This window comes from Malaclemys terrapin, chromosome 6 (assembly GCF_027887155.1).
Source record: "Malaclemys terrapin pileata isolate rMalTer1 chromosome 6, rMalTer1.hap1, whole genome shotgun sequence".
NCBI classification, from domain to species: Eukaryota; Metazoa; Chordata; order Testudines; family Emydidae; genus Malaclemys; species Malaclemys terrapin.
The window spans coordinates 121,550,388-121,568,033 of record NC_071510.1 but is presented as its reverse complement, the minus strand read 5'-3'; the positions used below and the strand labels follow the sequence as shown (position 1 = coordinate 121,568,033).

General features: G+C 42.7%; 1 protein-coding gene across 1 annotated transcript in view; it reads left to right on the top strand.

The window, feature by feature from the left end:
- Positions 1-9,153: 9,153 nt before the first annotated feature.
- The window catches only part of ARK2C (arkadia (RNF111) C-terminal like ring finger ubiquitin ligase 2C), a 119,776-nt gene continuing 111,283 nt past the window's right edge, over positions 9,154-17,646 (top strand). The window contains exon 1 of the mRNA XM_054033081.1: positions 9,154-9,426. Within this exon, the coding sequence (XP_053889056.1) occupies positions 9,366-9,426 (61 nt within the window). The 5' untranslated portion in view covers positions 9,154-9,365. The remainder of the gene's footprint in view (positions 9,427-17,646) is intronic.

Genomic DNA, 17,646 nt, shown 5'->3' with positions numbered 1-17,646 from the left:
GTGAAAACTTTAAAAGGAGAATCAGCCTCCCTCCCTCTGAATTTAACAGCCATAAAATGGCAAACAAGGGCTTGCAAGCAGTTGTCTCTGCAGTAGTCAGATCAGCTTAATCCATGTCATGCTGGGAGATGGCATTTGCATTAGTGCTAACGTCCAGCATGCTGGTGCTACATAGCAGGGTGCAAAAGAGTTAATCAGATTCTGGTTGCAAACTCCTATTTTCATTCAGATCAGAAAAATAAAATAATCCAGATTAATAGTACATATATATTCTGAGACTGGTGACTGCTTACATTTTTCAGATGTATCCAGATGTATGCTATGGATAAACTAAGCATGGATTAAGAAAGCCTCCGACTGTTGTGAAAACCAGGGTATCAGTGCAAGTTAGGACAAAGCAAATCCTAGAAAACAATATAGCAAAAAAACCCAACAACAACAATGGCCTGATGAAGATAAAGAATTGGAAGTAAAGTAAATAGGAATAGAAAAGCTCCTTATTTTGTCATTCATGCAAAATGCTTTACAGAGCTACATAACACGAAGCATAAATTAATAGTAAACACAGTAATTACTCTAATGCCTAAGAATCCCAATCCTGGACCAGGACCCCGCTGTGTGAGGTGCTGTACAAACACAGAACAAAAGACGGTCCCTGCTGGCAGTGCTGGCAGAGGGGTCGGGTGGCTCAACGGCGCAATAAGGTATTTGAGCTGAAAGGTTGGGCAGGGCCAACCCACAAAAGGCCTTTAATATAAAGACCAGTGGTTTGTGTTTATGGTGGAGAAGGGGGAGTCAGTGGATGGACGTAAAGAGTGGGGACCATCACTGGGCCAGACCCACAGCCCCTTTGCACATTGGTGCTGCTGCCAGGTCAGTGGACTGCACCTGTTTGCTCTTCCTCACACGAGGGACGGACGTTTCCTCCCAAGGCAGACTCTTTGTTTACTAATTATCTTACAGTGCCCCAAAGTGCGCCAGACACCTCCCACTGCAAATGAGAAGATGCAGTCCCCACTCCAAAGCACAGTCATTTTAGCTTAACCATGATAGAGGGCATGTCTACACTGCACAATAGGCTCTGACTTCAGTTTGAGCCCAAGCTCTGTTTCTGTCCACACACAAATCAATCTGACTCAGGTCAGCAAGCCCTCAGGACCTGGGTCCTAGGACCCTGCTAGAGGGATGGGTCAGATCCCCAATCCCACAGTGACTCCATTCCAAGCCCTGTGATTTTGCAGTGTGGACACAGGTCAAGCTGCAGATCTGAGTCAGAAGGTCTGCATAGTGCAGTATGGACACGTTAGCATGGTGGTGAGACTCAGGTCCAGCTGCTACAAACCCAGGTTTACAATGCAGTATGGACGCTCAAGCATGGGCTTGGAAACATTGAGACCATAATCCTGTGTCCCACAGACATAGGTTTACAGTGCAGAATAGATTTATCCACAGTGAATGTGAGCAACAAAATGGAAGGACAGAACGAGGAAGAAAGGTTGGAGTTAGGGCATTAGGGTCGCTGGGAGCTAGCAGAAGCTAGTGCACAGCACAATGGAGTAAAAACTTACCTAGCAGCCAAATGCAAATGAAGAGGCTGATTTATTAATTTGTATTACCATAATGCCTAGGAGCCCCAGATACAGCCCAGGACCCCATTATGCTAGGCACTGTACAAACATAGAATTAAAAGAGAGTCCCTTTCCCAAAGAGGAGAGGGACAGATGCAAATAAAGACATGTATGCTCATGTGGGAAGCTGTACCACTATGGGTCATGAAGCATGGTCTTCAAAGGGCAAGGAGAGGTAGCAGGAGCCTCGCATGTCAGTGTCCCTGTCAGAACCTTTTGCCTGATTCTTTCTCTCCCTTCTCATACGTAGTAGAGTGTCCTGGGAAGAGTAGCATCCTCTGGTGTCCCATTAACTCTGTGTCTCCTCTCCCAGCAGGGTCTGCCTCATGGTGGAACTTCATCCCTTTGTTCTTTTCCCCCTGGAACCCTGTGGTGTCCCATCCACCAGTATATTGTCTCCAATCCACATTCTTGAGGCATGTCTGAGCTTGTCCCTCCTGAGGCTCCCTCCTCTGGGAGTCTGCCTGTATAAGAAATCTGCCCTTTCCCATTACAGTGACCTCCTAGCAGACTTCATGAGGATACAAACACACAGACAATGACAACTCATGTGGTCAGATGTGTTCCCCAGTCACACCTCTAAGCCAGCGTAAACAGGAGCAGAGCTACAGCATGGCAAATAGAATGAAGCATTTAGTTGTACAGCTAATAACAAAGGGTTATAGATCAAGATGAAATTGGAAAAAGAAACGGAAGTGGAGGAATACAGGAAGGATGATCCAGATGGCCGGACCTGCAGAGGGATGGGACTCTTGCAGCAACGGTGAGAAGACAAGGAGTCCTTGTGTCACCTTAGAGACTAACACATTTATTTGAGCATAAACTTTTGTGGGCTATAGCCCACTTCTTCGGATGCATAGAATGGAGCATATAGTAAGAAGATATATATACACATACAGAGAACATGAACAGGTGGAAGTAGCCATACCAACTGTAAGAGGCTAATTAATGAAGATGAGCTATTATCAACAGGAGAAAAAAAACTTTTGTAGTGATGATCAAGATGGCTTAAGCCTTTTCTGCATGGGAAGGTTTTACCAGTTTTATGGCAGTAGTTTTACTGATATAGCCCCCCCTTATGGACACTTATCCAGTACAATAATAGCTTAAACCCCTTCCCAAAAGACATAAGCTAAACCAGAATAAAGGCACTTTTAGCCTTGGTCTACACTAAAAAATTAGGTCAGCCCAGCTATGTCACTCAGGGGTGTGTAAAACTGACCCCCCTGGGCAGTAGTTAAGCCTACCTAACCCTTGGGATAGACAAGTATCAGGGGGTAGCCGTGTTAGTCTGTATCCAGACTAACTTGGGATAGACAGCGCTAGACCGATGGAAGCATTCTTCGGTCACTCTAGCTACGGCCTCTCTGGGAGGTAGATTACCCACGCTGACAACACGGGAGAACCCCTCCTGTCGGCATAGGTAGTGTCTACACCAAAACGCTACAGCCGTGCCTCTGTAGCATCTCAAGTGTAGATCAGCCCTGATTCCCCTGGTGTACCCCAGGCCGTGTGTGCGCACAGAACTGAGCCCAGCTTCATAGCAGATTGCAGCACAGCAGAGAGCAGGCATGAGGACACAGGCAGGTCATCAGAGAGAGAGGGGCTAGGCTTCTGTGCTTTCCCTTGCTGGATTAGGGGATGTGCAGGCTGCTTCCTCCATGAGGAAATAGGACAAGGTCAATTTTCATTCTCTTCAACGCCTCCATGCATCTCTTCAGTGACCAGCTCCGCCTGGAGAGGTCATGGGGTGGGGAAGAGAAGGGAAATAGATTTGGCCTTTTATGTCCATCATATTTTCTCTTATTACAAACCTCCTGTTTTCTAGGATAAAAATTATCTGAGAAAAGCTGAGTAGACAAGAAAAATCTCTGCATAAGATGCCAAACTGTGTCCAGAACATGAGTTTGAAAGTAATAACAGTACCAACAAACCCAGAATAGTAGCTCTGTTTGTAGGATAATACTTAGAGCATTCCCACCCACCCACTTACACAAGTTACAAAGCTACTAATTAAATGAGGGTAGATTGGGTTTGGTCCCTCCCCCCTCCCCAACCTGCTGCTTTGAAACTGCAAACAAATCAACTGAGTTGGTTCATTATAAATTCTTGGGTGCTCCTATGATGTTTTCTTACGGAAATTTCAGCTTGGTTTTTTCGCATCTGGGATAGACTGGAACCATTTCAGGTCAACGATGTGCCAATTAATAAGTCCTCAAAGTATGTAGGGCGTCAACACAATAGAGCATAATTGTGTATTGTGTTAAGAATTCATGGGTTTTTTTTTTAAAAAAAACCTCCACCCTCTTTAGGGCTTGATCTTGCTCTCACTGAAGTCTGTGACAGTACTCCCATTGTCTTCCACGAGGACAGGATCAGAGCCTTCATTATATATATTTTCCAGTTTTAAACCATCTTAAGCAATTGTCAGTGGTAACAGACTAGACAGTGGGTGTTTTGTTAAGATTATTACCATTGTATGGAGGAGCACAGTAGATTGATGTTATTGGAAGGGCTGATATACATATGTTGCTGATAGGGAAAAAACTGTGAGTTCTCTTTCCAAGTAAAATCGCTCTTATGCAATAATACTATTGCAAAGAAAACAAACCCATGAGATCAATCACAAAAACCTACATTTAGGGAAGACTAAAGGTCTTTCCTAAACTAACAACAGGACAGAACTGTTTTTCAAAATCAAGGCTGAAAATCCAGACAGACACTTTGGCTTTAAGCTGCTGCTATATTCCGCACCTCCCCTCCCTCCCCCGGCTGCAAGGGGGTGAATTCAGGACAGAATAGCTGCCTGGGTTTTCCACCTTAATGCTGAATATCTTTGCTTTTGTGGGTTTTAAATGAAAGCTGAAACGCCAATGCAGCTTAAATGCTATTTAAAAATAAACGTATCGTAGTTAAATGGCATGTTTGCAGGGATGTTTCAATGATTCAGGAAGGGACATTTTGCCTGTGGAAGACTGGTACAGACTAATCACACTAGCATTCCCATTTTTAAAGGGTGGATTTGCTTATCCTAAGGGGGACAAATATATCCCTTTACATATAAATAAATTTAGAATAACCTGGCATGGGTGTGGGGGTGTGTGATTTCCTGCGTGTGTGTCCACTGAATTCAGTAAATGTTATTAGAGACACAAGGTGGGTGATGTAATACCTTTTATTGGCCTATTTCTGTTGGTGAAAGAGACAAGTTTTCGAGCTACACAGAACTCTTCAGACCAGGATGCCTCCTAGAACTTGGGAGACATAGATATAAGTCTCAGTTCCATCACAGACTTCCTGTGTGATGTTGGTCAAGTCACATAGCCTCCCTGTGCCGCTGTAGAACGGGGATAACACTTCCCTGCCCCACAGGGATGTTAGGAGAACTACATTAAAAACTGTGAGGAGCTCAGACACTACTGTAATGGCGTCCTGGTAAGTGTTAGAGATAGAATGGGGCTCCAGGAGGATTCAAATTGTCATTTGCAGGATTGTGGCCTACTTGTCAGAGGTGCTGCTGAGCTCTTGTCATTCAGCGCCTCCGAAAACCAGGTGACACGAAAGCTATGACGAAACATGATTGGTCCATGAGGAGGTTGTGACCCGCACCAACCTCCATTCTGACCTTTTTTTCCCCAATGTCCAGAACTTTCTCAAAGTTTCTTATTTGAGGCTGACATTTTCTCTGTTTTGTCCATGAGGAGGGAGAAAGTGGCTATGTGGGAGGTTGCTTGTCTCTGTGTAGCCACCCTCACCCTCTTCAATACATCCCTAAAGGGGTATAGGGGAAAGTATGTAAGCGAGGTGGAGGAGCAGCACTAAGTGGTGTTTCAGAGTAGCAGCCGTGTTAGTCTGTATCCGCAAAAAGAACAGGAGTACTCGTGGCACCTTAGAGACTAACAAATTTATTAGAGCATAAGCTTTCGTGGGCTACAGCCCACTTCTTCGGATGCATATAGAGTGAAACATGAGCACACACAAAATTAATTCTGCTTGAGGGATCTTTTACTTCCGGTATACACCTGGGCAGGATCCATCCAGTTGGGGGCCAGCTTCCCTATGGATCTCAAACCCTCCAACATCTGTTTTGTCCCCACCCACTTTGCACCTACCAATGGAGCTATGGGGTTTTTGCATTAATGCATTTCCTTCTGAGTACTTTTTGCAGGAATGAAGCATGTGGGCTAGTATTATTCGTGCCAGGATTGAAATTGCACAGCAGTGGAGTGGCATTTTTTTGTATTTATCTTGTAGGTCTGTATTGCTTTCTGATGGAGGGAGTTTGTGTTGCTTTTAATGAGGTAATACTCGGGGCACAATACATGGTTTTAGATATCGATCAATAGGAGGAACTGTCCTAGTTTTATTCTCCACTGCTGTACACACAGTACCAGCTTACAGAATTGCTGAAGGTTTTCTCTCAGGGTTTTGCTCCATTTTGTAGTCTTGAGTTAGAGCTGACTTTGTTCTGACCTAGTGACTAGTTTGACTTGTACTGTCACACAGTATTCATGCCGATGGCTTTTAACCTGGTCAAAAATGTCAGTTGTTTTTCATGGGAATTTTTTAAAAAACGAGGTGTGTGGGTTTTTTTTTAAGCTGCTGCAGTTTTTGGGAGGAAGCCAAATATGATTTTTTTAAATAAAAATGTTGCGGGGGCGGGGGGGTGTTGGTCAAAATGTTGAGTCGTCCGGGGTGGGGGGGAAAGAGAGAGAGAGAGAAAGTTTGCATTTGGTTGGAAAAACTGGAAAAGGGTTTGGTTTGGGGGTGTGGGGAAGGCCATTTTCAACCAGCTTGAAGTGGCATGTCTTTATCTAGTGATTTCTTTATATGGTGGAGTCCACAGAAGTTTTTTTTTTTTTTTTTTTTTTTTTGGCAGTGCTTATATGTAGCTGGTTTGAAACTTCCTGATGCATTTATTATGAGGCCTAAGGGTGAATAATTTAGGGTGTCTGTTTTCTATGTGGATTCTGTATGTCTCTACATTTTCCAGATTTTACCATTCTGGATTGCTACATTTTGTTCCTTTTCACTTGGATTATGTTCTTTCCAGGTCTCCTCAATTAGTTCCACCAACGTCAGATTTTATGAAGGAAAAAACTAACTTTTTTCTTTGATAGCCCCAGTCAAGTTATGTGCACTGTTTCTTTAAATTGGTAGCAGGAAACCAGACCACAGAGAGACTGGGAAAAGCTCTAGCCCTGAAGTTCTACAGTGAAGCAAAGAGAAACAGAATAGCTTTAGGGGCAATACAGTTGTCCTTATTTCCATACAGTTCCTGGTTCAGTGTTAGAAGAAAGGGACTACTGTGATTATTTCATTGTCACATGAGCAATGATTTACCCTTCTGCAGAATGTTGTGGTATATGTAGCACAGAATGGCCTCAGACAGTATTTTAAAATAGAGATTTCCTTCCTTTTCTTGTTACTTTATGGCAATCAATGTCAAACCATCGCTCTTACCTTTTTTGTTTTGTTCAGTAGCATATTATTTTCCAATTAGTTGTATATTTAAGGGTTTCCTTGCTGTTGTTTTTAGCACTCTGTGGAGGGCTTTTGGGTTGAAATGGACACCTTTTCAGGTCCGGCTGTTGTCTATGTCTGTACATCTTTGGGTGTAGGATGTACATGCATATGGGAGGGACCCAGGTGCTGCTGTCCTTGTGCAGTATGTGTGCACCTCTGAGTGTGTAAAGTTTGTCTCTCTGTATGTTTGATTATGGCTCTGTATGCATGTCCTAGGTAATTTAATAGGGATTTACACAATAGGGTTCTGTAGAAATGAAACAGGATTTTATAAAAATTATTCTAAATCCATATAGATTTTAATAAAGAATGATGATATCCTTGCTATAGAATTTTTAAATTGTCCTATAGAATTTAATAGTGACCTTTATCCCTGTTATAGGATTCTATAGACTGGCTTAGAAATTCTACAGAGAGAATATTATTCTCTGCTCATTCTGTAGGACTTTCCATAAGCATATGTGCAGGGTGTCAGTGCATGTCTGACTCTGTGTATGTGTCTGAATAGGACAGTGGCTCTCAAACTTTTGTACTGGTGATCCCTTTCACATAGCAAGCCTCTGAGTGTGACCTGCCCTTATAAATTAAAACCACTTTTTTATATATTTAACACCATTATAAATGCTGAAGGCAAAGCAGGATTTGGGATGGAGGCTGACAGCTCGCGACCCTCCATGTAATAAGCTCGCGACCCCCTGAGGGGTCCCGACCCCCAGTTTAAGAACCCCTGGACTAGGGTATTCCCCTTTGTCTTTGAGTGGTTAGGGACTGTGCATTTATATGTGTATGTATATCTATATGATTTGGCTGCATATTTATGACTTTGAATGTTCAATGTGCATGTTTATGTGTCACTGTCTGTGTATCTCTGCTCTATCTGTGAGTGTAGGGTATATGTATGCAGTGTATATGTTGTGTGCCTCTGTCTGTCTAGGTGCATGTATAGCGTACATATTTGTGCCCTCTCTCTGTGTGTGTCCATGCCTGTGTGTGTACCTACACTTCTGTACATATTTGTGTAGATTGTGTATATGCCCAATTGTGTATCTTTATATGTACCTCTCCATGCCTTAGTGGAGAAGACCTATAGAATGTAATAGGAATTAAACCAACAGAGATACTTAATAGGATTCTACAGAAATTACTCTGAAAAGCTACAGGATTTTAATAAAGCCATTTCTGTAGTCTTCTTAACCATTCTGTAGAGTTCTATAGCAGGGTTATCATTCTCTCAACTTCTATAGGACTTTTTATAAGGGTATGATCTGTGTCTGTGTTCATATGTTGGGTGTGTTGATGTCTCTGTATATTTGTGTGTCTCTTGATGTATGTATAGACTGTATGTTTGTGTATGTGTACCTATGTATGTCTGGGTGTGTATGTGTCTTTGTGGACGGTTGGCATACAAGTGCCTGTGTGTGTGTCTTTGTATGTAGGATGGGTGAGACAGATATTTAAAGGTAGTAAGGTGCTTAGCTGCATCTTTAGGCATTTAAATACCTTTAAAAATCTGGCTCTGTCTGCTTTCGTGCTGCATGTTTATCTCTGTCTCTGTGGGTGTGCACACACACACAATTCTCTGTGGGTGTGCACACACACACGATTCTCTGTGGCTCGGGTGTGGAGCATATGTGAAGTCTGTGTATCTCCGTGTCTCTGTCTGAATCACTACATGTGTCTCTGTGGGTGTGTGCATGCACATATCTCTGTGGTGGGGGTGGAGGGCGTGTGTTTGGCAGCGAATCCCCCTGGCTAGGGGGTGTGTGAGAGTGTATCTGTATGAAACCCAGTGGGTGTGAAATCCACCCCTAGCCTTCCAGACCCTGGCCCCAATTTGCTTCCATCTCCTTGTTTGGAGGCAGCGTAGCCAGCAGGACCCAGGGCAGGCTTCAGCCCAGCCCCATCCCCTGATTGGGTCTCCTCCCTGTCACAAAGACCCAAGCTGGAGATAATAATAATAAGATATATATATAAAAACCCCAGCAAGAAAGAACCAACCACCCCCTCCTCTCAGGCCTCCCTCCCATTGGCTGCCCTTCCCTTTGTGTGCCAGGCAGCTGCAGTCCCAGCTCCACATTTGAATGTATATAGGGGATTGGAAGGGACCATTTCCATGGGCCATCTGTCTCCCAGCCAGCAGCAGCCCCGCTCCCACCTCCACCCAGGAGCAGCACAACAAAGGGACCGCAGCCGCAGCCGCAGGCAGGCAGGATGGTTCTAGTGCACGTCGGCTATCTTGTTCTTCCAGTGTTTGGCTCTGTACGAAACAGAGGTATCGCTTTATCCTTCGGGGCTTATTCTCGGTGGTGGTGGTGTGTGTGTGTGTGTGTTGTTTTTTTTAAATGCACGATCCTTTGGTTTCTCTGGAGGGTTTCCCCCCTGGCTCCTCGTTGTCTCTCTTTCTTGCGGATCCGATGCAGGAGGGTGGAGGGGGAAGGAAAGAAAGAAAACCCAGCAACCCAGCGGTGGGATTCTTTTAGAGTCTTCTCCTTTGGATTCGGAGAGCCTCCTTCCTTTCACTCGGACCATCTGCCCCCTGCTTCCCACCTGATCCATCTAGCTCTCGGGTGGAAAGCCGAGCCCAGACCTGCCTCGCTCTATGCCCAGATGGGGTAGGGGGCTAAAAACAGGATATTTTTTTTTTCTTTTTTGATTTTGTGCATTCAGTAGGTAGCGATTTTATTTTGTGTTTTGGGCGTGTGTGTGCTCTGTTTAACCATGGATTTGTGCTTTTATTATTATTTATTTACAAGCGGAGGTCTCCAGCTTATCTCGTCCCTCCCCCACTCTCTTGGGAACCGAGAGCACGTTCACCCTCTCTTAACCTTTCTTTTTGTCCCTTGCTGTTTCTTCTGTAATGGACTAAAATAGCTTTGGAATTAGCCGACCGTTTTTAGGGTGACTTTTATTTCTTGTTGGACATCCCCCCCCCACCTTCCCCGCCTCCCATCTCCTGTAATTTGTCCTCCTCTCTTTGGGGATTCTAATGGTAATGTTGTTTCTGGAGAGCAGCACATCAGTCCACAGCTCCATGGTGCTCTTATTGCTCAGAGAGATTTTTCAGGAAAGCAGCGTGATGATTATTTTTCACAGAGATTTAATATGGGATGTGTATGGCCATTGCATATTTTTTCCACCACCCCTCGTTCCCATCCACCCCACATTCTGCTACAGACAATGGACCTGGACCTCTCCCTCTTCTCCCCCACCCCTTCTCCCTCATTCCTTCCATTTTCTTTCTATCAAAATCAGGATGCATTTAGAGTCATTGTTATTTCTAAATCAGCCTTTCTCTCTCCTTACATTTCTTTCCTGGAAATGTGCCCCCAGCCTGACCGCCCACCCCCCTTTGGCCTATTGTTGGTCAAGTCCCTATAGTTTTATTTATATATAAAATAAATTTCCTCTTAAAGATGATGCACTTACCATTGAGATCTTGATCACTGGGGACCCAATAAAAGATGGGTTAAAATCTAGCATAATTAGAGTCAGTCCAGATTCTGATCTCAGTTTACACTGCTATAAATCCAGAGTAACTCCACTGCACGGATGGCTTCAGATGCGCTGATTTACCCCCAGTGTAACTAAGATCAGAATCTGGTCTTTCCTTTCCTGCTGTTGCCCAACCGCTTTAAAATTTATTTCCCTTTACTGTATGTGTACATATGACCCAGGTTGAACATAGTGGCATTGTTAACTGCAGTCTCTATTGTGATGATGGGATGATGACATTTTGCATTTATCAAATCTTTATTTTTTTTTTCTTCATTGTGTAGCACAGTGAATGGTCAACTTGCTGCTGTGTGCTGTAGCCCTCTGCCTCTGCATTTAGCTGTATTGTGACACCCCTCTCTTAACCATTTCCTGTATCCATCCGAGGAAGGCATTGATATTTAAGCTGCAGTATCCCCTCTCTATGGGCTGTCTGTCAATTTCAAAAAGGCTTAGATTGATGAGATTTCTCTGTAACACTAATTTTCCCCCCTCCCTCTCATCTGTGCAATTATCCTTATTATTTGAGAATGTCTAGGATTTTTTATTATATACTAGGCATACATTAAAAATAATTAAGACTGATGTTAAGCCCCAAAGTATAATTATCCTGATTAAATCATTATCATCATTAATTACACTGATTTTTAATACCATTACTGGATGCAATTTAATGTTTTCAATTTCAAATTAGTTTTAGTGGGGTGGGAGGGGTTCTCTGCTTCTCTCCTCCAAATTTACATTTCATTTTGGGTTCTTTCATTTTACTTAAAACTGAACATACCCACAGAGAAACTTGTAAAGGGGCTATTGATATTTGACCCATAAAAATGAACCATAAAAGACCTTGTGACAGAGGATACTAATGCTTAAACCTGAAGTCCTAAACCACAATTTTCTTGTAAAACTATTAGACAGACTGTAAGCTTAAATCTGCTCTTTTTAATTTCATTGTAGTAGTATAGAAAACAGGCCATTTCAGAATAGCTGTAGATAATAACAGCCATTTTTGTATCTTCATCTTGTTTAGCTAAGTACATTGCACTGTAAATTCCTGTTAAGTGGATTCATTTTGCTTTAGTTGGTGGATGCAGTATCTTGTGGGGTTTTTTTTCTAGTTATTTAGACAACCATTGGTTTGCCATCTAGAACGCTTTTATGACTAAACAAATTACAGTCAATCATAGGCAAAAATAATAATAATAAAATCTGCAATTAAATTAGCCTTAATTTAAGAAAAGGCTTGAAAAATAGTTGGAGAATAAGATCTGTGAATAAATGGGGACACTAAGCATATGAACATCTGAATATTCCTCCACCCTGCGTATTAACAAGGATTATTCAAAGACTTTGTAATACAAAGGGGTACTGCATCTTTGTACATTATATATCACACACAGTCTTGGCCAAAATTACACCACTTTCAACAGCTGGCCTCCATCTGTTTCTTTGAAAGCTGAAACATCCAGTATATACAATTGCCTGTTATAGAAATGATCCAAACACTTCATTTAGTGTGTATAAATTGGACACAAACATTTGATCAATTAACGCTGCTCCAAAGAAGCATATTCAGTGGCAATTTTAATTACATTATTTTTTTAAAAAGAGAGATTACTGGCAAAATGGTTTTCCATTAAACAGGGATAACATTTTCTCCTGTGCTAAATTACTTCCTGTTCTTATTTTGTGGGTAATTTTCTGTATCAAATAGCCTTTGGTTGTGTATCTTCACCTTTTTTCTTGTACTAAAACTAAAGCATGGTCTGTATTTTTTTACATTACCTAGTTTCTGATGTAAATCTCTCTGTAGAGACATACCCTGCTGAAATGTACTGTGCTGTAGCCTATACATCTGCTCATTGTACGCTGCTTTTGTTCTGTTGCCCCTCCATAGCATGGTGGGCCTTGCCTTTTTGTATTGTGTGCATGATGACATTGTTACACACAATTCCACTAATACTAATATACAATCTCTCAATAAAGAAACTAGTTTTCCTATATTAACCTAGTGTGCTTTTTCTATTGCTGTTTTCCCATTTATTGTCGTATCCTGCTGTTTAGATTTTTTCCTTGCTTTCCCCATTGTAAGATTTGAGTGAATGAATTTTTCAGTACCACAGATATGGGAGTCTTTAATATTTCTACCCCATATCTATATTCAGCATTAGTCTGTGTATATCTACTGTACAGATACACATCCTATATTATCACTGTGCCTATGTATAGTTCTGTTTTACTCCAGAATGGCAAAAAATAAGTGTATAAACACACCCACACTCATTAATTATCAGAAGAGATTAAGGAGCCTGCTACTTACTGCATTCTGATTACAAGGTTACACATTGGTCATGAGTAATGAGAGGTGCAATGCCCCAAGATGGATGAGGGGAAAAGACATTTTTATATGTCTGGCTTTATTAGCAAGAAGTAAATGAATCTGAAAAAATATTTCCTCCCTCCTTTTTATAACCCTGCCCTTTTGAATATGACTATCCTGCCCACCATCTGGTAGGAGAGCAGTCGTTAGTGCCTAGATACTATGATGACTGGCACACTATAAATACCTTAGATAGACAGCTGGGGAGCTAGAGTAGTAAATGTGTCCAAGATGCTAAGGTTATAACTACACTTCCTGCTTGCAGTATAGTGTGAAAACTTGAGGTCCACTCTTTTGAATATCTGATTTGATTAACAAGTTAAATATTGACGTAGAAACTCAAGTAAGTAAACATGCACTTTAAAATATATGTAAGCACACAGAAAATTTGAATGAGCTCTGCCCTTTAGTCAGTAGGGGAGTTGACTGCAGATGCTATGAAATAATAATGCAGATCACCCATTTTTGGTATCTCACCAGAGCCCATGAAGCAGACTGTTTCCCAGACTTGCAGGAGGGCATTATCACATAATACATTTAAAAGTGATTACATTGTGGTATTTAGGTGCCACTACAAGTCAGGGCTTCCAAAAACATTTTTTGCGCTAATTGCATTTCAAAAGAAGATGGAGAAATGCAGGGTTGGGTTATTTTTCTGTAAAGTAGAGCAAAAATTCAGCAGTTGACAGTTCCACCAATCGAAATTTCAGTGCCAGACAAGTAATCTTACACTTGTCCTGTAGAAAAAGGCGTGTTAGAAACAAATGAAATCAAGTGATTAAAGGAAAGTACCCTACCTAAATGGTTGTCATTTGAAGAGGCCCATCATTTTGCAAGGCAGTGCCTATTCACTTTCTCCTAGCTATATCTTGAGTTTTTTCCTCCTCCATATTCCTTTTCCATGTATCTTAGTAATTGTTTGGCCATCATGTCCCTCCTGTATGACCACACACAATATATTTCTCTGCTCCCCCTTCTGGATGTACTGTATGCTTTGGCCCTTTGTTCTCTGCTCGAGCCTATTCCAGATTTGAAAGCTTAGCTGTTTGCTGTGACACATGTACACGTACACATATGTAAGCAGGAGGCTGTGCTTTTCTTAGCTTGCATGAAGGGAGACATGCATGCCTGTTGGGGCTGATCATTCTATTACATGATTTTTTTTTCCCAACATAGTACAATACAATTTTGTTCCTGGTTTCAGAAAGTAAAAAATCCAACCAACCAACTCTCTCACTCCAAATCCTACATTTCCAACCCTTGCTAAACTGAAATATGCAAGCAGCTGTCCCTTTGTGACAGATACTGGTTTCATCATAACAAGCCACCAGTTCTTATTTTGCAAATTAGGCTAATATAGATCAAAATTGTTTGGTCAATACATTTTGAGCATAGTTTAGTAATGTAATAATACAGAAAGCTGCTGGGTTAATGGGAACTCATGCTAAGCAATTTATCATCTGCATCATGTTTTGACCTATCTTGTTAGAACACGCATTCTTATGAGAGACAATATTTCTGCTTCCCCCCCCCAACACTTTACTAGCAAGCAGCCACAAGGCTTCCATAGTTCATAATTCATCGAAGGCATCCACAGCTTAATAATTAATACCTTTGACACTGTAATTTGGAAAAGACATCTGGACACGAGAGAGCTATTTTTTTCATTTCAGTAGCACAGATGGGGAAAATTGGAGGCAAGTAAAGTTCCATTGCTGCTGTGGGTGGGGAAGGACTCACAATGGTTTCTTGAAAGTGTATATTTCTCTCAGATGCCCCCCACACCATGCATTAATGGGCTGCTTTAAATAACATCTTTCTATAAGAGGGGGAATGATTATCCTGACCATGGATGCAACTGGGCCAGATTCTTATGTATGCTAAGGTGCCTTTACCTGCTCTGGCAGCTTTAGAAGGGTCTTAGATTGCTTACATTCACTTTAAGCCCCTTTATGCTGCCAGAGAAATTTCAATAAGAACCAGGCCCATCTGACCCCATCTCCTGAACCAAGGTGAGGTTCTTGTCTTATTATAATCTGTACTGGGTTTTTTTATTTTATTTCAGAAATAAACATACTGGGCCAAATTCTACTCTCATTTGCTGTGGTGTAAATCTGGAACAGCTCCAGCAAAGTTTAATGAAGTAACTCTGGATTTACGCTGCTAAGAGCAGAATTGGGCCCACGTAAGTGTAATGTTTAAATACTAACGAACCCACTTCCCAATTAAAAAGCAAAAGAAACCAAAGTATAAATGGACTTGTGAGACGCATGTGGTAAAAAATCCAACCCACGGCCTAATCAACCGTGAGTCAAGTGATTAGGGCTCAATCCTGCCAAGTGCTGCTGTACTCGTGTGGATTTCAAAGAGAACGGTGGATCCTCACAACCTCTGAAAACCAGCCCTCTTTGATTTAGGTTCCTAACAGTGGATTTAGCTGCCTAATTTTTAAATCACGAAATTTGAAGATGATAGGCTTAATGGCTATGAAACGTAAAAACCCACTGCAAGCAGGCCAAGATTATATCAGTAAACACAATTCCTTAATAAGTATTGATTCTTGTAATGTTAAAAAAGCCCAGTGCATTGCACCAAACATATATCACTTAGCTGCACAATCTGCTTATGTGCATAAGCACCTCTCAGTGCTTTTGTGGCCCCTGTCAGAGTGTATGTGGTGTTACTCTGGCTAGCTGCATACAAGTTGACTACAGCATTCAGCTCTCTCCACAGCAAATCAAGGCCTGAATCCTGCTCTGTCTGAATCCTCAATCGCCCTAGTGAATGAATAGCATCATCAGGAGATTTTTGTCCATTTCAGCAATTTTTGGGGTGTCAGTGCCTCTGTTGCACATAGGGTAAAATGTAAGACAAAAGGAGTCAGTGGGAGTAAACGGCCCCCTCTCTCAAACTCCCCATGTATCTCACATGAAAACATTCCCTGTAATGCCATGAAGAACATGCAAAATATTAAAGGCCAACTCATCCCTCCTTCATTTTGATGGAAAGAGTGGAAAGCCCCCTCCTTAGCTAAATGCTGTGACAGTGAGTCAATCCACTACAATTGTCCCCCACTTCTGCACCGGCCCTTCCGGGCCAACTCTGTGTGTTCGGGGCTCTGTGATTTCAGGGAATGTGGGGAGCCAGGAGTGAGAGCGTCTGCACAGTGCCACTCTCCTCCACAATCAGCTTTTTCCTCAGTCCAAAATAATGTTGATCCTGCTACCTTATCTTGCACAGACTCTCATTCCATGTTGTCAGCATCTCCTCCCCAAGGAGTTTTGGCTTAGCATAGCCAGGGACTCAATGGAACATAGCTCCTGAGGAAGTTCGGGGGCCCAGAGATCAGCAGAGAGGGACTAGGCCTCAATGCACATGCCCTGGTCCTCTGTGGATGAGGTAGATCTCAGAACATCCAGGGGCTGGGAGGACCACATCCCCTGAACACACAGGTTGCTGAGTTTTCCACCTCATTTTGTCCTGAGTTTTTTTCTGTGGTAGGAAAAGATCTAGGCCTCAATGTAGAGCATAGAGCCATACAGATGTCTGACAAGCCTCACTCCACTTATGTGTATATTCTGGGGACAATCCCCTGACCAGACACATCAGCCAAATTCACGTTGTATTATTCGTATGAACAAGGCAGCAGTTTTACCAGGTCTGCGTCGTGGCCTCTAGCAAAAAATAAGTTTATAGTGTTTTCTTCTGATGCCTGATGGGACCTGTCCCAGCAAACTAGTTTTACAGTTCTAGATCGTCAAACTGCAGTCAGTGGGAGCAAGGGCTGCTCAGCATGTTCGAAAACCAGGCCATAAATCCTTACCATTCCTGCTAACTAAACACATCCCAACGCCAGTAAAGCCTCAGCTCTGGTTTCAGTCACTCTGGTTAAAGCAACCGCACCTACTTGAAGGAGCTCATCTGTCTTCAACTATGCGTGTTCTTGGGGTAGTTGGGGTATATCTGAGGGCTGAATTAGGTTTAGATGACTTCAGTGGGGGGTGGCACCTGCAAAATTGGGATGAGAATCTGATCCAGCATCTTGTGGGGAAGATAGTCCTTCAGGCAGGAGGAAACAAGCTAGAGCCTGCTTCGTGATTGCTAAGAGATACACCTGCTTTGCCATAGATACAACTGAGGCTTGCCAGTCTTCCTCCCAAAGAGCAATTGTTTCTGAATTTGCATTAAATGGGTCTCCACCGGGGACGTGCTGACCTTGGGGATGCCCCAGGTGTCTGCAGATGCTTTGCCAAAAAATGGCGAAGAAATTACTAAACTGACCTTTGGATACCAAATCTGATCCTGTTGACTCCAGTGGAGTTACTCCTGTGAGTAAGAGCAGAACCAGGTCCTATTGGCTAATTCCTGTGGTCTGTACTCAGTCCTCCATAGTCTGGCTAAACCCCCACCATAGTCAATGGACCTAATGCCTCTCTTCGCTGTGGCTGCTTTGTGCGGCGCTGTGGATGTAATGGACCCCTAAAGAGGAGGGGCTTCACTGGCCTCAGGAAGATCCCTAATGGGGGGTGATGTGCTCCGGTGGTGTTCAGCTGGTGTCTACAGAGGGCACGGGGCAGCTGCAAAGCCAGCGCAGAATTGGGAGCGTGCAAAGGTAGCTTA